The 25,537-nt window shown below is 39.7% G+C and overlaps 1 protein-coding gene across 1 annotated transcript in view; it reads left to right on the top strand.

Moving 5' to 3' along the window:
• The first annotated feature begins 13,212 nt into the window (after nucleotides 1-13,212).
• Nucleotides 13,213-25,537, top strand: part of wgn (Tumor necrosis factor receptor superfamily member wengen) — a 110,108-nt gene continuing 97,783 nt past the window's right edge. The window contains exon 1 of the mRNA XM_071596861.1: nucleotides 13,213-13,449. Within this exon, the coding sequence (XP_071452962.1) occupies nucleotides 13,329-13,449 (121 nt within the window). The 5' untranslated portion in view covers nucleotides 13,213-13,328. The remainder of the gene's footprint in view (nucleotides 13,450-25,537) is intronic.

The following is a 25,537-nucleotide window of genomic DNA, read 5'->3' as shown; positions in this document are numbered from 1 at the left end:
TACATTTTTATGTGGCTAGGTAATAGCAAAGTAAGAATGCTTTAAAAAACAATATTGTCATACTCAAATACCTGTTACTATATTCTGCCTAAAATGGCGATGAGTCCATAATTTGATGCGGTAGTCATTTATGGCTGCCATCCGTCCATGGCCTGGCTTCCATCTAGCAACTATTAGTGACCCAGTAAGAATTAAATTATCACTCGCGAGTTAGACCTGTGACACGAAACAGTTGGCCATGTATCCTGATTCGTTCCTCGACGATGCTCATTTTTTTATTCACATGATAGCTTTCCCGTCCTACAAACCTCGTTATTTGGATTTGTTCTCCCTGGTGCACCCTTCCCCTCTACATTCCATTCAATTATATTTCTTTCTACGACACCATTCAGTAAGCCTCAAGATATTTTTAATTCACTGTATTATACAATTTTTCATGCATTGTTCAATATGGTCTTTCTTCTATTCTACGTTAAGCCCTCGGAGACTTGTCTCCGTATTTCGTCCTCAGCCCCCGCCCTCTTAACCATGTCCAGAAAGATCCCATTCCACATACGCTCTATTTCTACTGATTTTTTTAAATAATTTACGTCTGTAATCCAAAAGGAGACGTTACACACGTATTTTTTCGCGCATTCCTTCCTTATATAAGTTGTTATTTTGGGAAGGCGACCGAAAGCTGAGGTCGTTTGCTCCATTAGGGATAGGTGAGTTATTTGGCACAGGTAGGATTACGGCGTACTCCACTCGAAGTGCTCTCCACATTTTACACCGAAAGTAGGGGTCGGGATGCACCTGAGAAATTCTGCCGGGCCGATGGGGCAGGTAGCCAGTACACTAGCCACGCATCAACTCGATCCCCTTCCTTTCTTCTTGTTCATCGCATTCACTAAGCGCAGGTATGATATGTATTTCATCATAAGCACCACATTTGCCTTCCCTAATCTGAATTTAGGTATTAAAAGCAATGAAATCGAGAAATACTGTGGAGAAAAATAACATTTCGATAACACAATTGAGAAATTAGGAAATAGTAGAAGGAAGATATTTAACGGAATTATTTGTGGAAATTTCGCATAAGTTCGGGAGTCTTTCGTCGATCAAAACACCATAGCAAAAAAAGGAAAAAGTATCCGTATTGGAGGACAGTAATAAATCGAGTTTGATTTCGCGCGCAGCTAAGGCGGTTCTTTGCGCCATCAATTAAAGGATGAAATAGAGAAATTGATTTATTACGAGAAGATCAGTTTGGGTTTAGAGATGGGAGGAGCAACCGTGATGTCTTTGATATGGAAAGGAATGCAGAATATAATCAGAGCGTATTTGTTTTGTGGATTAGGAGAATACGTTAGGGAGAGTACATCTGCCACAGTGAATGAACGCATTGCAAAATGTAGGAGTAGGCTGAAAGAATCGGGACTTTAAAGAATCCTGTACAGTGTACATGCTTCCGATGGCACAGGTATGAAAACCGGTTGGATAGAATGAGAAGTGTATGTAGGGGCATATGTTAGTGTTGTTCATAATCTCACGTGTTTTTACGTGCATAAGCAGCGGAAACGGCAAGAGGTATGTGAGTGATAGGAAATAGGAATGAAAATAGGCGGGCAATACATCAAATCTATCAGATTGCATTTCAGAGCCGATGTGATAGGTTTGGGATAAGAATCAATCATTAGATAAAAGTTAGGTGACGAAGTTCCAAAAAAACAGGAAAATTAAGTTTAACATTAAGGTTTAAGAGCATGCTACGGAATTCACATAGAAAGTAGATATTTTTTTTATTGTAGAGCTTCAACTCTCCTTAAGCTCAAAGTGATTATTGTGTTTTATTGCATGCGTTGTCTAGAGGGAACGTTTGGTGAATTGTAGTGCAAGTTGCTGTCCTGGAACTCGAAATAATGCTAAAATTGGCATTGAACCAATCCTAAACATTTTATTTTTAGTGTGTAACGTATGGACATAACATTTCTACGCCTCACCGTGCACATTAGTAGACTTTGCCCTCTCCACCCGGTATTGCAATTTGCAAATCTTTTTAAAAATATCTAGATTTTCGAAAATTCTGCTTGTGCTTGTCCTGAGAGTGTCAGGTTTTTGCTATTTAACTTATTTTGAAATGCAAATGAGGATAAAGTTTGAAAATTGTTGAAAGTTGTTTGGAATTGTTGTTTGAAAGTTGTAAACAGTCCGACAAAGCGTGCGTATGGAGCATGACTTACTATGGATCGGAGACATGGAACTTTGGAAAAGCAGACAAGGGTAGAAAGGTGTTGGAGGAGAATGCTGAAAATTAAATGGACAGAGGAAGTATATATAAGAGAGCTGGAGAGAAAATAACCATATAAAGAGCACTCTCTAGCAAAGAAAAACTAGATGGATTGGGCACGCCTTGTATCATAATGGATCAATCAGAAACATATTAAAAAGGAAGATCCGTCCCTCGAGGAAAACCATGATGCCATTACATATGACAATGAAGAAGGGCGTAAAAAAGCTATTAAATGGACAGGGAATCAATACTAGATATAGAATAATGGAGGGTTGCAGTAAACCAATCCTAAGATTGAAATACTGATGATTATGAACCATATTCCTGGTAGATAGGGTTGTTATGGTGGATGGTCTAATTGTTCTCCCACTCTTGCAAACGTTTCAATGGTTTCAGCAGTGCTCCGGTCTTCACATCTTCATATGTATTTACTCAATACCCTGAAATCCGATGTAAAGGCGTTTGGCAGGGGCTTTCAGGATAGAGGCGATGATAATTCGTCTCTAAGAGTCTGTAAAGAGGTGATAGTGATACCGACTGCGTTAGTGTTCTATTTCCTTCGTATCACTTAAGTGTAGCACTTGGGTTATTGCTCCACGACTGAAGGAAGTTGCACTCTTTGCACCAACTTTCAAAATTCTATTTTAACTGATACAATGCCACTGGAATCACGCTTGCGGTCCATTTCACAAGTAATGTTTCTTGTGCATTATTAGCAATATTCATTGGAAACATAATCATACAAATGGCACCGTAAAAAGAAGATTAAAGTAACTTCAGGCGATGGAATTTTGTCATACATTGTATTCGTTCTCCTTTTAATCATTTTCATAAAATTTATCAGTTGCCTCCACCTGAATAATTGACCCGGAGATTGCTAATAGGGAGTTGTTCACAATGAAAGATGGTGCTATCATGCGTTAACTGTTTACTATGTGACTGAAAGTTCCTTTGAATATCGATTGGAATGAATACAATTTAGAGTGTACATGACTAAAATTCAGTTGCCCTAATTAACACACTTGACCAACCCGCTACGCGATATACCTACCTGCTCCCGTTAGGGCTTGCGATTTTCATTATACCATATCAACTGTCAATATAAGATGAATATGGAGGTCGTGACGATGTCTCTACGAAGCGATAATTACGAGGGACATCGACAAATATCGTCAATATCATTCTAATATGTTAACACCACAGGGATACCATTACAAATTTGGTCACATAAAGCGTTCTCATATCCAATTTGCTCATTAAAAACACTGCTCACGTTGTCTACTTAGTTTACATCAGAGATAATTTTGGACAAGGGATAGCCCGTTTTCTTGAAATTATCTCCATTGACGGGGCAGTTATGAAAAAAATATTGACACAGTGTGTATATATCGTCGTATCGCCTAATTGCAGTCGTAAGTGAAAGCGCACGCTTTTATACCTTTCGTAAGAAGTTGAATTTGGTTAAGTACTAACGTTTCCATTCAAGGTTATGTGGTCGTTGCATGGTAAAATATGCCTCATCGTGGCGGTTTGCATGAAGCTTTTCCCTGTATATTTTTAATTTTGGTTTAAAGATCGTTTAAGATTAAATGAATGAAACCCTCGAAGCAAATTAGATATGGGCCAACGAGAGTAACAAGTAGGCTAATGTAGTACTGATGATCTTACGCACAAGAGACAAGTTGCCAACATTTTGTCATCCTTATCTCTACCAAGTATGCGTTTAGCGTCTGCTAACTTATATTATGTTTCACCTGAAGACACCTTCAGGTTGGGAACATATTTCGTAGGATGGAATGTCCGCTAAACCGTGAACAGCATCGCATCTCTCGTTGAAGGTAGGAATAGAGCCCATGACGCCTGGTTTCTCTCCGTGTCCTCCCCTCTCCCTCACTTCATCCTAGCCATAATAATTCTCACGTCTTAAATGGCGCAGCTTACGTCATTAGACACCTGTTCCCTGCGACCGACTACGTGGAGGAGTGTGCGGCATTGTGGTGTATCGACTGCAATGCTCACCACCACCATTGTTTGAATTGAATCGATGATAGCACCAAACCTGTTCCCTGCCAAAATTTACATTCTTGAATTTTCATGTCTTCAGACGCCTTCCATCTTTCACTTCTCTTAGTTCATCCTTCAACAAGGTTCTTTCCATCTTTTCTTCCTTAAATAACGGTCTGCAGTAAACGATCGTACCCTGGATTTGTCGAATTAATTTCCTTTTTCTCCATGTGAACGCCCTTCATCAGCTTTCATCTTCCCCATTCTCCGGTGTAGGCATCTCTTCATTTCTTACTCCACATTTTCATTTCATCTTTCTACTACTATACCACGTTTCGATTTATTCTAGTCTTCTTTTCGCTGCTGCTCGTGCCGTCCAGGTATCACGACCATCGAAAGCCAATTCTGTGAAGAAGTATTTATGGACCGCTTCCTTATGCCTACAGCATAAGCATTTATCATCAATAGTCGTTTAATCTGATGAAAAGCCTTCTTTGTATCTATATCCTGTATTCTACATGTATCTCTCTTGATTCTTTCGCTGCTTTCTAAATTGCTGCGTAAATAATGAGTGTTTCGCTTTGTTCAAGTTCCTCTATTTTCATTTGGAGATTATCTGACTTACTTCGACTGCAAAATGATAGCTTAAGGTTTATTTTTATTTATCCTAAGGTTGTACATTTTGATCTCCTTTTCCGTGCGGGCAAGCATACCTACTCGTGAGGTTTTTCTTTTTTCTAATTATAGATTTTTTTTCGAAAGTCGCAAGATACTTATGAGATAATCATACGGTGTCGCACTTAGACTTCCTAAGCAATGTGGGTGGTTACTTCGGGCGGTGTTCCATTTCCAATATCGATCCTGGAAATAGGGACCGGCCGTAATTTACGTAGGTATTATAGGATTTTTTTATCCCTCCTTCACCTTTGTAAGAGCCCGTAAGATATAAATCCTTACTTACGACTTTCACAAAATTATTGATATTATCTTATCCCTTTCATTAGTATCAAACGTGCTTTATTAACAGAACCAAATAAAAAGTAATTAGAAACAAAAGAAAATTAAAAAAATGAATTCAAAAAATAAAATTTAGGTTTGACTGACGCAATTCTTCGATGTGATTGCTGATAAGTTTAATTATGTGTTTGTCTTAGATACAAGACTACCCTGAGATAAAACTTGTTCCTTTAAATTAAATGTTATTGGCATTATAATGTATACAATGGGATGAAATCAATATCACGAACTCCTAAATCGGTTAGTCTGATAAATCCGTAAAATATTCTGAAATGGCAGTCTCATCCGCATTTTCACGATGTCTCTTTCGGTGACTAAGGATAATTAATATTCTTACTTTATAAAAAATTGCTTAAAGGAATAAACTACCAGCCATAAAGTTAAATTCATTCTGACACCAACCACCCATGATAGGGAAACATTATGAAATGGCATACTCCTCCTCCCTAAATACCCTAATGTAATTTAAGGATAGGCCCTTAGGTGTTCTACATCCACACAATACCCCGCTAGCCGCTTGCCCGCTAGCCGCTGCAAGGGCGTGTGGCGGGGGTGTCAGGTCAACACCCGTTAACTGCAATAAAACCACAAGCAAAACCAAATCATGTTACTTCTACGCTAATATTAGTTTGTTCATACACTCGAAAAACCTTAATCACACGAAATAAAGTACTTAAATGCAACAATATTCAATAACAGGATACGTACATTCAAATCATGATGCAGAACTGTTAAAAATATGGGTCTATTAAGTAAAAAGAATGACATGCAGGAAGGAACATGCAAGATATCGACAAATATATACACTACCAAAGCTAATTATCTTCTACGTGATTCCTGTCATGCCTAGTATGATCTCTAATGATTCGAGGAAAAAACTAAATTTTAAATCTATCCGTTTTACAATAAATCTCCCTGGTTTTACGTTGGTGTACGTAATACGTTACGTTGGTTTACGTAATCTGATCTACCATTGTAAGCGGGGGCCTGTAATATGTCCTTGCCATCCTAAGATAAGTAACCTGCCTCAAATTTACGAAATTAACCGGTATTTAGGCCTACGGTCAACTAGTGGTTCCTATCCTAGTTCTTCCAATAGTGTCGTGGCACTGCTACCATTTTCATTACAATTTTTCACAAGCCTAGCTGCTCTTCGTTGCACTCGGTCTAGTTACAAAATCAAAGCTACTTCATGAGCATCCCATACGCTTTCAGTGTACTCAAGGTGGGGCCTAACTAACGTGAGGTAAGGTGTTGGGTGTAAGGTAACGTAAGGTATTGAGGATATGGAGTGGGTAATTTTTAGTCCTTATCGATACAACGAAATTCTACAAAGTTATAATTCGTGAGATAGGAAGGAGGATGCAAATGATGTAAAAATTTCAAAAACATCGCTAATTTAAGCCAATGTGAGTTCGATGTTGTGATAAGATAGTGCAATGTGAAATTCGAGATCTCTACTCAATTTACCAACTGGAGCAACTGACGTTTTTAAGATTCTCACTGAAAGGCAATGACCACCACCGATCATTCGAAGGTCGACCCGACGTGTTCGGTGAGTGAGAGGAGCTAGCCGGCTAGAGTGAAGGTTGCGGGTTCTAAACCCAACTCGAACACGAATATTGAGTTTTTATATAATGTATATTTTCCAATATAATGGTAACTTTGCGCTTTTACGTGAGCGGACTGGAGAGGAGAAAAATCATTCGCTAGTAATAAGAATATTTCTCTCTGACATTCTCTCCATTGGGGCTGGGTAAAATATTAACTGCTCTCTTCATATTTATCTAATACCGCCCAATTTTAATTTCACTTTTTCTTAGATATGTTGTATCATTTAGCTTGACACTATTCCGTCTTGGTTTTCGCTGGTAATTTCAATTTAGAACGAATGAGTGCGAGTAAAGACTAAACACTGAAACTTGATATCAACTTCATTTGAATGATTCAATTATTTACCGATACATTGACTATGTAGTGTGAATTATAGTAGCAATAGATTTAGCACTGTCATTATGTGGTCATATATACATCTTTTTGCATGAATGTTGATGTTTTTCCCTTCATCACACGTTGAAACGCCCCTTTTAAACAACATTATCCTCAACCGATCCTCATATTTTTCTGGCAAGGTATAATTTGATTTATTTATCTAAATACGCTAAGTAAAGATGGTTGATGCTTTTTATGAGGTATAACTCTGAACTGAGGCACAGACTTCCCAACCACTGGCGGCCCAACCGAAGGTCGCGGGTTGTGATCCCGACTCAAGCACGAATGTCGTGTTCTTATGTAATGGATTTTTCCTATATTGTGGTAACGGTGAGCTATTACGTAATCTGTCTGGAGCCCAGAAAATGCCATCGCTAGCTCTATGAATAAAATTAACCGAAAATATCAATTTTTCGAAATATCGAAAAAATTGATTCCTCGGAATATCGGATACGCTTGATTAGACGCTGCTTAACAGTGGCTCGACTAAGGCCAAAATATCGGGTATGAGACGGAAATGTGCAGGGTGGAAAACATATAAGCATGCCTAGTAGAGCCAAGACATGGATCCACTGCCTCCAATGTGTGCTACACATTGTCTATATATTAGTAGTCGTCGTTTAAAAATACAAAACTTTAGAGGTTACAATTGATTTAGTAACGCCTCAGCCTCCACTGGCACTGTTGTTGACACTCGGCGAGCCGAACTTAGTCGATTCTCGTGGTGCCAACTGTCGTGTATTGAATTAATATCTGTTTAGTCTCATTCTTTGCTCTATAATAACTAATTCGTCATTTTCCAATATTTTCCACCTTTCCAACAGCTAATTATTGAAATTCTAGGAAATACTGCTAGATTCTTCACGGAAAACTAAACGAGCCGTGCTGAACTACTCTCGAGGTGGCTAGTGCTTCGTATACTACGGATATTGGGAGAAGTATTGAAGGGATGTGGTCAAATTGGCGAGGAGAAGTTATAATAAAATTACACCATTCGTTCAAAGTCGCAAGGAGAATGATTTTTACTCTCTGAAATTGTTGCATCGCGAGACTTTGTCGGGTGATTTGTGTAAAGTGCATTTGGGGCTCCATTTGCTCAAAGAGAAGGAGACAACAAGGTCCATTGGGTGAAATGCATCACGAATTGATATAAATGAAGGCATTAAGTGGGGCAGGTTGAATGGTTTCTCTATCTTTTAAGTGTTTAGGACCGAGATGGTCAAAGTATACGTACTGGTGACATAAGAATTGCGCTTGACAAAGAAGCTTTTACCAGGAGAAGGAAGTTGATAACAGGAATATTGAGTAAGGATTTTAGGAAAAAGCGAAAACTTTGATTTGGAGCGTGTTTTTGTAAGGCGCAGAAACTTGATCGTTGAAACAAGATGATTAGCGCAGATTAGAAGCTTTGAGTTGTGAATGTGTAGAGTGATGGAAAAAACAAAATAGACGGAAAAACTACCAGAAGAAAGAAGTACTAGGTAGGGTGGAGGAAGAGAGGGGATTGCTGGGAGACTTCCAAAAGAGATAGGAAAAATATGTTAAGTATTTACGATAAATATTGATGACTGTGATATAGGGAAGATCGTTAGGCAAGGCAGGTAGTGGGAAGTAATAGGTATGCTGGGCGGAATGGAAGAAGGAAGTATGTGGAACGGAAAAAGGGTTTATTGTAGTGCGGGGATACAAGGTCTGGTCTCGTTACGCGAGATTAAGATATATAGTGGTAGTTAGTCTGTGTGCCCATCCAGAAACTACCTTAAAATACAAAGAGTATGTATCTTTCCTGCCCCTGCCTTTTCAGATAGGTACAGCCAAAAAGGACTAATTTAGGGTCATAGCTCAATAAATTCAGTCTATTTAAAATAGCTTTCGTAATGGTATTCTCATCCTTGAACATATCTCTCCCCTTTGCCACATTCATACATTGTTTCATCCATGTCCTTTAGCTAAATGGACACCTGACACGCCCTCGTCTCAAGAATCTCTTGTACCACTTTCAACCATAACTTTTTCGACTCACTGCTTCCTCTCGAACAATTTGCTCATCTCTGAGAAATGTGTACTCATTATTCCCGTATGTTCATATATCCTTTTCCTCCTTCTACTTCTGCTTAACATTCTTCCCACTTTTACAGTTTTCAACATTCAATCGCCAATCAAGATACTCTGGTTATCCCTTCCCAGCCTCATTTGGATTTCTCTCGTCAATCCTCTCTCCTCCCTCGTCATGCTTGATGTTTCTTGCTTTATTTTCCTTCTCGTCTATTTTACCTTTGCATTCTTTCTCCACACGCACATCATAAAAGTCTCTAATATGCGCCTTTCATTTTGATTCAACAATCGTTTCTCCTCGCCGCACAAAACCTGCGCTCCATATTAGTTCTGGATACGAAACTATTTTTAGCCAACATTCGCAGTTCCATCAAGTGACATTCAAGTATGTGGATCTCATTAAACACATGTTCGACAATCGATTCTCATCCCTCTTACTGTATGATTTAAAAAAATGATAAATTTTCCTTCATAAGATAGACATAACGGAGATGAATTATCACCCTTCTGAAAAAAGGGCCGGCAATTCCTCACACCTTAACCTGTTGCCACACACTGAGGAAACCGGTACTTGGCTTGCAGGTACAACATACATTATTCAGGTCTTAAAAGAAAAAATCTTTGGAAACACGTCAGGAAATAAGAGATAAAAATGTGAAAGGGCATCGCAGACGCATGCAAAAGATAACTGCGGGTTAAATTAGAGAGAATTATGGGAAAACCCAAAAAGTCAACTTACAAGTGTTATCCATTGGGCTCTAAATCCATGTTCGTTAAGATAGGGGCCGATCATACTAAACGTTGTGCAAACCCTTTGTAATCACTTCCAATCAGTTCTCAGGTGCCAAATATTCGAGTTATAAGAAGCTCACTGGCAGCAAATATTGAAGCTTAAAATTTGTTTTCCATAATTGAGTTTCAACTCAGTCAAAAAGGTCGTTATACGGGTGCATTAAAAAGAAATGAAATACCTTCTTCGCTACACAGGCAAAGTACTGCTTAGTCTAGCATTACGTTTGACGAAGGCGTTAGGGCATAACTCGTGAGATAAATCAAAGAATATGGAAATAAATCCTAGCCATGCAAATCTGGCAGTAACTTTAAATCTTAGGTCTGAAATAAATATAAAAATATACGGGTTGAAATTAAACTTCCTTGGTAACAGTTCATACGCTAATTGCCTTCGCTCATTTATCAAAGCGGAGTTCCTCTCACAATCGATATTCCCAGATTGAAGGGTGAGTATAGAAGAGGTCAAGACTCTCTCATACAATTGATGGATTATGAGCGATAAATGATATTTCCGAGGGAGATGATTAATTGGTGAATATGCTGAAAATGAAGCTTATTAGCAGTCACTTGTGCAGTGTCCAGCCTCGTATGAATAAGTATCCAAAGTCACCAAATCACGTCATCTAGAAGAGTACTTAATATAAGTAGTCAAGGTTTTCAACATGTAATCACAACTATACGAGGTGTTCAAAATAAATTAAATAGTTTCTATTAACTATGTTCGAATGAAACTTGTTGCAAATGAAATTGTGTTGGTGAATGCTATTTCCATTTCTACGCCTCAAAATTTTCCAAGCATTGTACCAGCCCGCCCTAGAGATAGCATGCACAAGAGGGTAGTCTGAAAAGTTTCCGATCGAACAAATAAACGAAAAAATTTTTCTTCAGATTTATTTTTATTTTTCAACATATCCTCCTGTAAAGTCGATACACTTTTTCCAGCGATGCTCTAACTGTTTTAACCCTTCCAAATTGACGCCTTCCCTCGAAAAATTGGGGTTTACGTATGCGATATCCTCCTCGTCCAGTAAAAATCTCTGTCCTTCAAAAGAAACTTTAAGGTTAGGAACAGGAAAAAGTCACTGGGCAGCAGGTCCGGTGAGTGTTCAACTAATTAGAAGTGCAATGCGTGAATTTTAGCCATGGAGATTTGACGAAGTATGAGCAGGTGCGTTGTCCTGTTGGAAAAGCACTCTCTTCTTCTTCAAATGCGGTATTTTTTTTGATAATGTCTGCCTTCAGCTTGTAAAATAATGATGCGTAATGATCTCCCGTTATCGTTTTACCTTTTTGAAGATAATTGACGAACACAATTCTGTGATTATTCTTAAGAACAGTCGCGATCACTTTACCGGCCGATGGAATCATCTTCACATTTTTCGGAGCAGATTCATCCATTGCAGTCCACCGTTTCGAACGTTCTTTCGTTTCAGGAGTGCAGTGGTGGATCCAAGTTTCATCTACCGTTATGAATCGACGCAAAACATTTAACTCGCTTCGCGCAATCCGCTCCAACATGTTAATTCGAATGCGGTTTTGGTCCAAAGTGAGCAAACGAGGCACCCAACTCGCGGATAACTGATGCATTTCCAATTCTTCAATAAATCAATATATGACAAATGCGTTCTTTCCGTGTGCCTATAGAATCTGCTACAGGTATCTCTCTAACCTTAATTTGATGCTCGTCTAGTATCATTTGGTGAACTTTTTCGATGTTATCGGTGGTTGTCGCAGTTTTTGGCCATTCTCATCATCAGCCAAGCTGATACGGCCCCTTTAAACTCAGCTACCCAAAATTCCACTGTCGTAAATGATGCAGCAGGATTCACATGCACAGCGTTCAACTTGTCTTTGATTTGCGTAGGCTTATTGCCTTTCAAAAACAAGTATTTAATGACAGATCGATGCTAATTTTTTTCCATTTTCACTAAAACTCTCACTTCGACTCACTCGGACGATTGTCAAACAACTGGGTGTCCAAAATGGCTGAAATTGTGGTGAATGCCTTTCAACGTACGCACAAACACGTTCCCAAACTTTATTTGAATACTGCAGTCAACTCCATGCTGATATCGGAAACTTTTCAGACAACCCTCGTATGTGCATGCATGTCTGTGAGATTTTTTTATAAATTTATGGCACCGCTAAATACTATCAGGTAAACTCGAACGCCTCTAGATTTTTCGAGTTTATTTTCTCATTTTACTCCCACGGTAAGGTTGCCACGGTGCGTACCTTTAATAAATAATAATAATCTAACTAGATGTTGTTTTCATTCTGCTATTTTATCGCAAATACGATATCGTATATCACCTATCATTACGATACTCCTTTGATTGAGCGTTCCATGTCCAATAAAAAGGCATCTGTTCCCACCGTGGCCAATGAGAATATTTATCCTTTTAGCGAATTACTGAATTTATGTCGCGTTGTAGAATTTGTGGTAGAATCAGCAACGGGCATTTCAGTAAAAGAAAAACGCGGGAAAAACGTTCGGAAAGGGAGACGGGATTTGCCCAAAATATATTTGAAGTGCCATCGGACGTGATACCTATTTCTGAAATATTTAAAGGAGATGCTTCAGCAGTTGAAAATAGTTTTTTGAAATAAAACCCACGATGAAGTCTTAAAATGTAGAGATAGGGGTAAGAGATTGTCATGTTTTTTTGGTCAGAGTAGGGAAGGAAAGAAGTCGTGTAAAAATATATGTGCCAAGGCAGACGTAGACCCGATCCAACGAAAACCAGCATATGGTATTTTCACTGATGATTTACGGACCGACTAGAGAGAAGCTATTACTCTTCCCCGCATGAATCCGGTGGAATCCTTAATCAAGGTCTCCCTGGGACCCGAACCACATTCTCCCCCTTTCTACGCGAGGAAGTTGCACTCGAAGCACGCATCAAGCCTTCACCGAAGCAAGGCCCGCCGAGTGGCCAGTAAACCTCATCGAGACAAGATGAGCTAAGAGGCGAGTCTACACTTCCTTCCCCTTCAGTCGCTTCGGTCCCTCCCCCTGCCTCCACCAACACGCCTTCAACCAACTCCTCTTCAGTCGCAGCCGCATCGTCGACCAGTTTGGAATGATTAGTTGGTTGATTGTGTAAGCAAAAAAGCAAAGTAAAGTGTGTTGTGGTGCGTCTTGAAAACTCCCAAGTGCTTCACCACGGATTGGAATGCCGGCCGAGCCACCGCCATGCACCCGCCTGCCGGCGGCGGCATCGCGGGCTTCTTGGCCCTCACAGCACCCAAAGGCGAACCGCTCCGGCCCCGAGATGCACATTCACCGCGCAGATTTCCACGGGCCAAGTCAACAGGTGGGTCGGGGTTTGCGGACCTCATTTAGTTTATTTCTCCTCTCTCATGCCCGCGTTGAAGTCTCTGTGCGGAAGGAGCAAGCGACGGTCTGTCCACCTTCGCCGGTCCCGCGTCGTTTCCGAGCAAGGGTGTGCGGGGGCGTATGGAAGTCTTGTGTTTTGTACCCACCCGTCGACGGGGAAGGGGTTCTTGGGAGAGAGGTGACGTGGGTGTGTGTGTGTGGGCGACTTCCTCGGTGATGGTTCCCTTCTCGCCCTCTTCCTCCCCGGCCGCTTCCTCACCCAACTTCCTCTCTCTCCCTCTCACCTTCCCTCCGAATTCCTTTGCTGTCGTTTTCTTCCGCTGTAGGGAGAATCGGTTTGTCTCTTGCGGTCAGAGAAAGTCAGCCGATCACCTGCATCGCTGAACGATTTCGGCCAGCGGTTTCGCCGAAGGCATTGCTTGAGATTGTTCAAAGGACATTGATATTTTACGAAGGATATGACATTTCACCCCTTGGGCCGTTTTGATTTGTTACCATTTAAATATACCCCAAAGAGTTATTGTTATCGTATTATCTGTGACGGAGAGCACCGATTGTTCAGTAAAGAGTGTTGACATCTTTAACATACCGATGAGATGTTCTGAAAACAAATCAGAACGGTTTCGTATGAAAGGAACTGTCTGCAGGAATCTTCAGATCTTAAGTGATCTGAAGTCTATAGTCCTGAAGCTGCTGACTGGAATGTTTTCGAAACTGTTTCCAACGTGATCCATGTGGAAGTAACATGAAAACAACGCAGTAAGAGCAACAAACGAAGCAACGGAATGCATCAATGAATAAGGTCAAGCTCGCACATTATGTGGACGTCGACATCTCAACGCTACATTACGTTACAAATTCGGATTTAGCAAAGCCGTGGCAGTATGATTGGATGGAATTCCGTGGTCTGGTGTATCGGTTTTCTTTCGCAACCCGGCGTCGTGAATGGGACGAGTCGATTATCACTGGAGAAGTCATTAGTCGATAGAGACTGCATTTTTCCTTTCTGTTTCTGAACTTCAAGAATTCCAAAAAATGACATGTGAGATCAGTTGTGCGTGACCATTAGTGCCGAACTTTCATTGTTTTTTTTATTGAGTATTTTGAGGAGATTTAAAAATTCATTGAAGCTCTGGTTTTTGCAGATGAAGAATTTTGAAGTAACTTGAAGTAACTCGTGGTACTTCTCAAGTTTTTAATGTGCATACACCGAAGGCTAAGATTATGAAAGTGGTCTTTACGACTCACTTCACAACCAGAAATTTATGGCCGAGACGGGAATAGAATCTGCGAGTTAGCCCAATAAATAAGTACTTGGTTTTTTCACCATAAATGACAAAGTTTATCAAACTCCATCGATTCATCAGTGTTATTCGATTTATATTATTTTTTAGAGCTGAGGTTAAACTACATGTTGGATCATAAAACTTTGGCCACAGAGCAGCATTCATAGGTGTGGTGGGACTATGATATAAGATTTTTGGGTTGTCGTGTCGTTTCGTTCCCCACCAGTTTAATCTGAAGGTAGCGAGAATCAATTTAAAATTTCCGCTACTCTTACATCTTAAAGTTCGCAAGCACGAAGTGGGAGCCTGGAACAAGAGGATCATTGACTAACACCCCAGCAATAGACGATGGTATCGTCTGCTTTTTCTCAATTGATCCGTGGTAATCTTTCATAGGTTAGCCAGACTTAATTCATTCCTTTCCATAGTGAAATATCTTCACCCAAGTTAAAAACAAGTTTATAACCACCGCGGATAGAACATGACCCCACTCTAATGGTGGCTAATAGTAGATGCCCTATAGCGCGAGGCAAATTCTCAATTTATTTGCCCTACTTCTTTCACCTTCTGCTTCTGCAGACATCGCCGCGCGATCAAATAAGTTGGCATTTGTATAATTATTGTGGCTATTTCGTTCTAGTATCAAGAAAAAAGGATTTCAGAGTCTCTAAAAAAATTATGGTCAAAATGCATTGTCTAATTTTTGTTCTCTCTGCTGCAGAGTAAATTGTTGCAACTATTTTGATGCGGTAGATATTTCCAATGACATGTAATAAAAAAGTGCATGGCACCTGTGCGATTCAAACAAGTTCATTTCGGTATTATGTTGACAGTATTTTGAAATATAAGCAAATTTGTAATGCTCAACATAATGAGTGTGGATTGTTACACCTTTTTTTTTCTTTTTCATGATGAAGTAATTCCATAAAGTTAGGCTTGAAAGATTTCTAGCCAAACCAGTTGTTTTAAACCTGAGATCATTTGGAAGCTATCTTACCGCTTGCTAAGTTTTTCGGAGATGGAAGCACATCCTGTCGAGTACGAGTAATTTGCGATGAATTATTTGTTTCCAAGTCCTGCTAATCGATTCACGAGTCCTTTAAAAATGGCCAACATGTCGGGAACTTTCTGATTCGATTAATGCGACATGGAGACAAGTGATTCTGTCTGTTTATTTTTACAAAACTATTAAATAACTATGTAGGAAGAAAATTCAGGGCCTTTAGGAAAGCCCATGTTGTATGCATATGTACTAGCCGCCCACGAGACATCCTTCTCACTTGTTTATGGGAGATTTAAAGTCATTATTGTTACGAACCCTTCGTACGAGTACAGTTCTGTACGGCACGGAATAGTGTTAGAAGTAGTATGTTATGTTTTTCAACGCAGTAGGACCTAAGTGTTCGAACCCACTAGCGAGCGGTTGTGTGCGTCCCGAAGGGGAGTACAGACTATTGCCGGGAATTTCGGTCCGTGCTCATTTACCTTGCGTCTCCTCTTAAATGAGAGGCGTAAGGGAATGGGCCGGGATCGAAATGTGCCGATGTGTTTCGTTGCACGTATGCGTGATTCTTTTTCGCGTTCCTGGAAGTGACTTATTGTGATGCCTTATGGATATTTACCTTCTAGTTTTTCAGGGTTTGCCTTAGTTCGCCCCTCTTTCGCCTTATCATCTTTTCCGCCGTTTCGAATTCGCCTCCACCCCTCCGTCGCTCTCGTCCCCTACATTCCTGCCCCGATCAAACTCTCCAACAATCCCGCCCCTTGTTGCTCGCCTACCACCGCCTGATCTTTTCACGGGTTAGGTGCTTCCCGCTGTGTAATAATGGGGGAGTTTGTATCGATTCGACGCTCTTCCGGATTTCGCCCGAGAGAGAGAGATGGAGGGAGATTGTTGGTATTGATATTTTGTGTGAGGTCTGTTCAAAAGATTCAAGAACATTTTAAATAGCACGCCTCGATTTAGTTATTTTTTAATAATGAATTAAATTATAATTTTAATAACGGAGGCATTGTCTTCGCGGAAACTTCCTAAATAACTGCTTTCAACCACTTCGTTGATATCTTATTTTGTTGATCAGCTACGGCAGTCAATGTGAAGGGGTGTTCGTGGAATACGGCAAAAAGTTGGATTCGCGGCATTGAGTTCTTTGAAGGAGCAGCGTTGTTCTGTGAAATTCTGCGTGAAACTCTGCGTGAAACTCTGCAAATCCTTCACGGAAACTTTTGAGTTGATTACCAAGTCTATGCAAGGCTCCCAAGGTGACGATGCTATGAAACGCACTGCTTGTTATGGGTGGTTTACCCGCTTCAGAAAGGAGCGGCAATCAGTGGAAGTCGATGAGCGTTTCGGTAGACCATCAACGTCGACCCCACATCGAAAAAATGAACGATCTCATTCCAGTAAATTGATGCTTGAATGTCAGAGAACTTGTGAAAGAGTGTAGCATCTCGATTGGTTTGTGCTATGAAATTCTGACTAAAAAATTGAAGATCCATCGAGTCGCCGCCAAATTCGTACCTCGCCTGATGACAGCAGACCAGAAACAACATCGATTTCAAGTCTGTCAGGCACTGTTTGATTGAGCTGAAGAGAATGAAACCTTCTTCTCCGGGATCATAGCAGATGATGAGTTATGGGTTTATGGATATGAAATCGGAACAAAAGCTCGATCTTCGCAATGCATTTGTGAAACATTCCTCCGCCCCAATGAAAGCTCGACAAGTTCGCTCAAATTTTAAGGTGATGTAGACTGGTTTTTCGATGCAAAGGGAGTTGTGCATCACGGGTACCTACCTACAGGCCAGCCAATAAAAACGGAGTACTACCTGGGGGTTACAAAACGCTTAAGAGAGAGAATCAGGCCAAAATAGCCTGAATTTTGGAGGAACACCGGGTGGTATTTTCACCATGACAACGCGCCGGCTCATTCGTCTCTCAGAACTCGTGAATTTTAAGCCAAAATGCAGACTGCTGTGCTTCCCCACCCACCGTACTCACCAAACCACGCGCCGTAGGACTTTTTCCTGTTCCGAAAATTAAAAACCCTGCTCAAAGGAAAAAGATTTTCCACAATTCCAGAGATAGAGAAAATTTCGAATGAGAAGCGTATGAGCATTCCGGAAGAGGCGTCCCAGGACTGTTTCAAAAAGTGGAAACACCGTTGGGATAAGTGTATACCTTGGGGAGTAGACTAATTTCAAGTGGGCCCTGACCAATAATTTGTTAGTAAAGTATTTTTTTGTAAAATTTGGAAATTATGAAGAGACCTAGTATCTCAATCTAGGCTATTGATAACGTATTTCCCACTTCCCGATCCGGTGTTTCCTCTTGATTTCTTCTTTTCCTCCGCCGTGAGAAGGTTTATTGATTCAGTGCTATTGATTCAGCGCTGATATTGGCTGAGATTTCACGAAGCGAGCGGAGTAACAGTGGTCGTCACTCTATCGCCGGTGATCCAATTTTTGACGTATTGGTAGCGTATTGCGAACTCATGATGCAAAGACGCGTACGTCGTTAACTGAATTCTGAGACGCAAATTTTCTGCTTATAAATGACACTATTATATAGAGAGGGTATGGATTTTGATAGTATATTGATGCTTTGCATTTCCCTCGCTGATTCCAAAGATACTGTGAGCAATGCAGGAATTGGAATCTCCAAGATAAAGATTTATTTTCACTTGATTCATTTCGAAAGTAGAATGCTTGGGTATTTCAAATATGCTAACCAATAGAGAAATTATGAAAAACAATTCATTGTGGATTCTATGCCATTTAAATACTTATCCTCACTAACTTCTCACTCGTATACCAAATTTTTCACTTCAGAATGTGACATTATTTCCTTTCATATGTTGGCTAAATATTAAATAATTGTTATTCACTTTTGGTAAAAATTCTTTCGTCCCTTATTTGGTTAATTTAAATGTGAACACATTGACGTTTTATCGAAAGAGGATCATTTAAATCATTCGCTATATATTCCGAGATTCACGCTACGTCAGGCTATACCCAGATTCTATCAGCATATTGTAGCTCGGGAAATAAGTGCAGGAGACAAACGGAGTTTAGAGGATCAATGGAGTAGTTATAAAAGTAAATTTAATTACTCAAAAGCTCATACTGTTTTTGCAAAAATTTTGCTTTAATTCTACAGGAATTTTATTCGAATTATTAAATAAAAGTGACCCCAAGATTCTTTTAACACCAATTTCCACAAGATGCTCATTATCTATAAGCCTCTCTATGGCTGCACATTTCGTATCTTTTTGACTTCTGTTATTACATATTCAAAGTAATTCATCCGGGATTTTCCTCCGTAGTACTCCTTGTTCACTCTTCCCACATTGACTTTCTACATGAGGCCAAGTGCCTCAAAATGTGTCCCATATTTTAACCTGTTTACAAGTGTTTGTCCGATTTCTTTCTTCTCCTACTTCTTTTAGAAAACCTTCGTCAGTTATCACATCCGTTCTTTAGACCATCTTTGTTCACTACTCTTAATCTTCTTCTCTTTGCTGGTCTCATTGTCTACGATTCACTGCAGTAGAGAAGCGCGTTTCAGATCATCGTCTCAGTTTGATGAAGTGGTTTGCCCCTTATGAAACGCATTGAAGATAAACCAGCTGAGGATTTTTTTCATCGGAGGAAAGTCCATGATTTTTCGAAATCTTCATCATTTGTAGTAGTATTTAGGGGAGGCGACCGACAGCTGAGGTCATTTGCGCCCTATAGGATGGATGGAAGGAAAGGATGAAGAGACACCCGGCGTCGGCATAAGCCTACTCTTTACGAAAGGCGTCAAGGGGTCCGCAGCTTAACGTCCCATCCGACGGACGACGTACGCACTCAAAGTGCCCTCCACCTCTGAGTGCTTGAGATACCTCTGAAAAATATTCAACACCGCCGGGATTTGAACCCGGGCCCTCTAGGTGGGAAGTCAGTACGTTAGGCCCCGCACCAACTCGATCCCCATCTTCATCATTTGCTGACAAAATAATCTATTTTGAAAATACCTCTTACACTCTACAATAGTTTCGCCTAGAGTCGCATTGTTGAAGAAACATTTGGAGAATCTTTGCGCGGACATGAATTGTTTTAACTGTTTATGCATTGCGACGATAGTTATTTAGAGAGACGAAAGCAATATTTTTTCCACTGGCTGGCCCTGATTTCCTAATCACTGACTCTTTCGTCAGTCCATTGTTCTCGGTAGCATTGCCTCTTAGAGAGAGCTCGGCCGCATCTCTCCACTTCGTATAAGCAGCGACGTAGGCCGTTGATGAATATTAATAACTCAAATATGAAAATTGTTTTCTTTTTTCTCCGCGCGCGCCAGTCGTCCGCGGGCGTAGTACTCCATAACGAGGACATCCGAGGAGCGTAAAGTATACTGTAACACACTTTAATACACAATTAGCATCTCTTTGAATGTGTCTCAGCCAGTCTCGATGCAGCGCGGCGTTTCCCGTCGATAAAACTGCCCATATCCCACCTACGTCAATGGTGTGCATGACTGCAGTGACTGGTTGTACGAGCTGGCGGCGGCGTGGCTTGCACGGTTGAGGAAAGACAATAATGCTTACCATTCCGATCCCGCGGCGGCCGTGGTCGTCCGCAATGCGTGTTTGAAATTAACTTTCAACGCTCCCTAGGGATGTTTTTCTCGGGAGGGCTTTGGCTCCGCGTAGGTCCCTGGTGGATGTCCGCGTGGGTGGATCATCCACCTCAAGTGGCGTCAGTGTTGCCGAATCGGGCGGCATGGGTTCCGAGTAGACTCACCGATTTTATTCCAGAATAATCATAATTTCATTAAATTAAATTGACGTGAAAATTCCATATCGGTTTTTGTCGAACAATGGTATAGAATAATCCGAACTCGTGCTGATTTTAAGGAAAAATTGTGAAATATTCACTTAATATTTTCATCACTTTCAAAATTGAGTGTTTTTTGAGGTTTGATCCGTGGTGTGCGGTTTAGTTGATGGCTCACGTAGACTCAGTTCTATGTTATCGAAAATGTGGGGAAAGGTGTTTTAAAAGTATTGACTTCTTCGTTTAAATGACTTTTTCGGGATGGGTTTTCTACGTTTAAGTAGCTAAGCCGTCGTATTTTCTTAAGTTCAATTTCGTCTGAGACTTACGTTGGTTTTGCCTGCTATGCCACCGAGAATCGAAGGAAATATCTGTCAAACAGTTTTGAACTTCGTCGTTGAAATAATTTTTTGTGTAAATTAACAGCTGAAAGACAAGCGGTGAAGTTTTAGTCATGGAAGAGAGGCACTAGTTGGGAGAAATTCGAGGAATGCAGGACAAATGCATGCTGGGGATACTTGCGAAACAATGGGTTGCTGAAGATGGTGATGTGATAGAGGGGATAATGCTGGGAAAGAGATGTAGAAGGGAAAGAGCGGACATTTAGGGTGTAATTAAGGGAGGCAGGAAACATGCAGAGCTAAAGAACGAGTAAATTGAGTAGCTTCAGGCGTGATGTGGTGGATGCTACGATCAGTTATTCACTAAAGAACGAGTTAATGTAACATACTATATATTATGGGGTTCACGGATATTTTGTGTCGTATTAATCAGAGTTTAGGAATGCAGCAGCATGTTGTGCCCGAGTCTTAAATGTATCCTTCCCGATAGACTACTGCTGATAATAATAAGCTTTGCCGTAAATTAATTGTATTGGTATCTGAGGTAAATGAGAATGACGCCTACGCGTTAAAACTAGCCGCACCGAATGAAAAGTCTGTGAAAAGTACCTAGTATTCTACTTTCATTCAATCGTAATAGTGCTGCACGATATTCACCGGAATGATCGGGTCAGACTCGAACAGATGATCATGATTACTAATAAACGAATTTGAACATAAGACGTAGCATTGTAATATTTAATATCATGGCTACGGAATGGTTCATTTTTAATCGCCAAAGACTGGAAAAAAATAATGATGGTTTGTATCAATCATCTTTAAAGGTATGCTGCTTTCTATTAATTGTTCATCCTATAACCGTTTCTTGCATCGGTGTCTTCAATAACTGAGTCTCGTGATTCTTTCTCGTCCTGTTCCTTTTGTACTTCAATTCCACGACTACATTCTTCGTTAAGTGACTGTGCAGGAATGCGTCCAATTACTCCTCCTGCCATTGTCTTCCATAGACGCTCCCGTCCGTGCAGTGCTCGGGAGGAATTATTTTTTATTCATTCCGTAAGGGTACGTGTATTTTATCACCGTCATTCTACCGTTAATTCCCATGACCATCTTTTCAGATAGCTCCATCATTCATGTCTCTAAGCCATCGAAATATGTGCTCTTAAGTATATGTATATTTATGGACGGTTTCATAATAATTATTTTTCGTTAATAGGATTTATTTTACGGAGAAAGAAAGCAAGGGATAGGGATTTCTCCTGACTTCCTTCTAATTTTTCCATCGTTCACTCTAATAGTACCGTAAATTCCATCATATTTTATGCCCTTCTTACTCATCAGCTACTTCTGCAATTTACATGCATTCTTTATCACGGGTATCTATTTATCTGAACAAAACAATATCCTCATCAGACAGTTAAAGAATACTTTGTAAAGATTCCACATAAATTTGTTGAATCTTATAAGCTTCCATTAGTTTATATGAAATATACTCCCCAAATTACTACTACTATACAGTTGCTACTCAATATACCCTGCCTATTTCCCGTCTTGATTTTATTTGGAAGAAATATTTTTATACTGAAAGTCCCCTGACAAAGATACTTAGCATGGTATTGGTATTAAAGTAGTGTTTTCTTGGGATAATTTTTTGAAATTATCAAACGATACGTGTAATTTTAATGTCTGCTTTGACTCTTATCGCAGTAAAAATTTTTCTAAAACAGAGATGAGTTTTCAAGGCTTTCTTTCGCGACTTTTCCTCTCTTTCCATAAGTATTTTTTTCAGAGTAGTTGAAATCCTAACTTCCTACGTTTTTACCTACTTGGAGAATGGTGAAATTTCTCGCGTGCATACTCCATCCTGAGTGGGCATTAGGAGGTTGAGACATTTGTAAAATGAATATAATTTTAGGAGATGCAAAGTTCATTATAAAATTTTAAGGTTAGTTTACCTTGACAAGGACACATTATAGCCAAATTATTTTCTTTACCCTTATGAAAATGTTCCACTACAGACGTGGTTCTAAATGTTTAGGTTATTTTTTGACAAAACTGATTTGATACTTAACAGTTGACTGAATTCTGTGAAATTGCACCTTAATTTTAAATAGCTGCGAATGAAAATATAATTAGAGTTAGCCAGTTCTAACTCTCTGTTTTTTAAAATATCCTCCTTTTTTCGACGAGGGGATTGTCAAAGAGGAATTTTGCAAACCCAAAAAGATAATTTGATAGTCAACCCAAAGATATCAATTTTTTTTAATGTCTCTTGAGATTGAAGAAGTTTCTGTGCATTTGTCGTCAATTCTCAATCTGACTTAAGTTTGTATGATTGACTGACTCTTTTATGTATCAGAAGCACCATTTTTTTGTCCCGATGAATGAAATGATATAATTTGAAAGCTTGGGTAGAAAGGAGGATTTAATTTAGATAAAAATTTTTGTACAGTATCGGGAAATTAAGTTCCTGGAAATGAGATGTGTTTGCTTTGCTCTAACAGAACGGAATGGTTACATTCTAAGTTTCGATCCATGGCCAAGTACGCGAGCCTTTTTGTGCATAAATAATGATTTGTAATTCAATATTTACTTTCTCCCAACGGCCAACAAATACGGGTTTGCACTATAGCACATCTGAATATGATTATTTTTTTGTTTAAGTGTCTGCGCGAATATTTCCCCCCAAGTCATTTTTTTATTTACTTCGCTAAGATACAACTCTTAGCTAAGTAAGTTAATTAAAAGTCCCTTAAGGCGTAGCAGAAAGATAGGCGACACCATCCGAATTCCTATTCCCAAGGTTACGAAAATTAAAATTCAACAAGCAAAAGGTATTTCGATTCGCCACTTCCTATCGCACTATTGTTCGAACGAATATCCTATTCCCACCTTTACCTTTCTTCAGAAATTTTCATTCCTTGGGTTACAAATGAGCTGCGGATTTTTGGAGAGTGGTAGGCTAGGCTCGCTCAAATCTTATGGACGTGACCATGGTAGGCAGCCGTGGGCAAAAACTTAACGCTATCAAACAAGCTTAATGTTTCCGGTTGCTCGGTTTTACGTTGTGGAAAGTTGAGGAAAACGTAATGGATAAAAATTCAAGTGTTTGGCAAAATTGAAAGAAGGTTGTGAGTTGCTGGTCTAATGAAACTGTGAGAGAGCTGTAAACAAGCGCCGGTAGAAACACCCGTGGTCTTCGCTAATAAACAAAAGCAAGGTGCGAATTCACAAAAAAATTGAAAATGACAGGTGGCTGTAATTTTGAAAAAAATAATGTTTGAGCTGTTGTCTTGAGGTGATTAAGGTGGGCTTAATGGAGTTGATGAAATAGGTAACTTGACACCACTCGGAGGAATTTGAAATTCTAATGGGGCAGTGGTCATGATAATCATGCTCAAGATGGTGACTATTTGAAGAAAAGTATGTGTAATGTTGCAATATACCAGGCCTATTGTTTTTCATAATGACTATGGTCTATAAAAAACGTCGTCATAGGAACTCAGGGCGTACAATTGTAACTTCTTGACGGTTTGTTGAAAATATTGTGCCAACGCTGATCGTTACTCGAGTACCCCAAAATATATCGCAGAATTCAGCTGACTATTTTATGGTAAAATTGGAACAGTATCACAGTGGAAATACCTGCGGTCTTCTATTTTGAAATTTATTTTATGAGTTCGAATCGTAACTGCACTTGTCAAAATGTCACCATAGTTTATGTATTAATGACGATTGATGAAATCAATGTATAGCCCATCCATGACTATTTTGTAAGCATGTGTATATAAGCGAGGAATTTCGTTAACCCAAAAATATAAATTGGTATTAGCAGCATATACATACATGCATATGATGTTAATACTCAGTTTTCAAGCATGACGAGTTTCTTATTAATTTTTGAAAGGTGCTCTAAAACCTATTTTGAATTAGTCATCAGGCGCCAAGTTTTGAAACTAAACGCCCTTTTTTCGAAAATTCAGTTTTGTATAAACGAAAATTGGTCGATGTTGTCGTGTTATATATAATTGCGCGCATGGCATCATTTTCGTGAGAACATGTGTTTTTGCGTCATTATCCAAAATTCTTCTGTGGGTAGTCCTCCCCTTTCATAAGATTATGTGTAAATTCTTGGGTTTTCAATGTCAATTTATATTAAACTAACATGGTAAGACCCTATTTTGTTATATAAACGTAGAGAACGCACCTACGGTCGTGAAACAACAATAACATGAATTAAATAGGCCGTAAATTTTATTAGATTCTGGTTGTTTTGGGGAAAATAAAAAAAAAGATGACAACTTAGGGGAAATTGAAAATCACCCAATCACTCAGATGTGTTTGGGAAAACAGTGACCCTCGTGCATCGCAATCACACACAAATAATGCAAAAATAAATGAAAGGAAACAGGCTCAAAACCACTCAAGCACTCGGGTGTGCTTAGAGAAAAAATTCTGGCCCTCATGAATGGCATTCACACACACACTCAGGGTTTTGCAAGGATTTCTGCTATGCCAGTGAATCACGCAAAGGGTTGAAAAATAGTTAAAGGAAGAAAACGTTCACGCTCACAGTCGCACAATCACTCGAGTGTGTTCGGAAAATGTGATCTTTTTGAAT

This window comes from Hetaerina americana, unplaced genomic scaffold, assembly GCF_022747635.1.
Source record: "Hetaerina americana unplaced genomic scaffold, ioHetAmer1.1.p SCAF_8, whole genome shotgun sequence".
NCBI classification, from domain to species: Eukaryota; Metazoa; Arthropoda; class Insecta; order Odonata; family Calopterygidae; genus Hetaerina; species Hetaerina americana.
The sequence above is the reverse complement of the archived record's forward strand: the minus strand, read 5'-3'. Positions and strand labels throughout refer to the sequence as shown.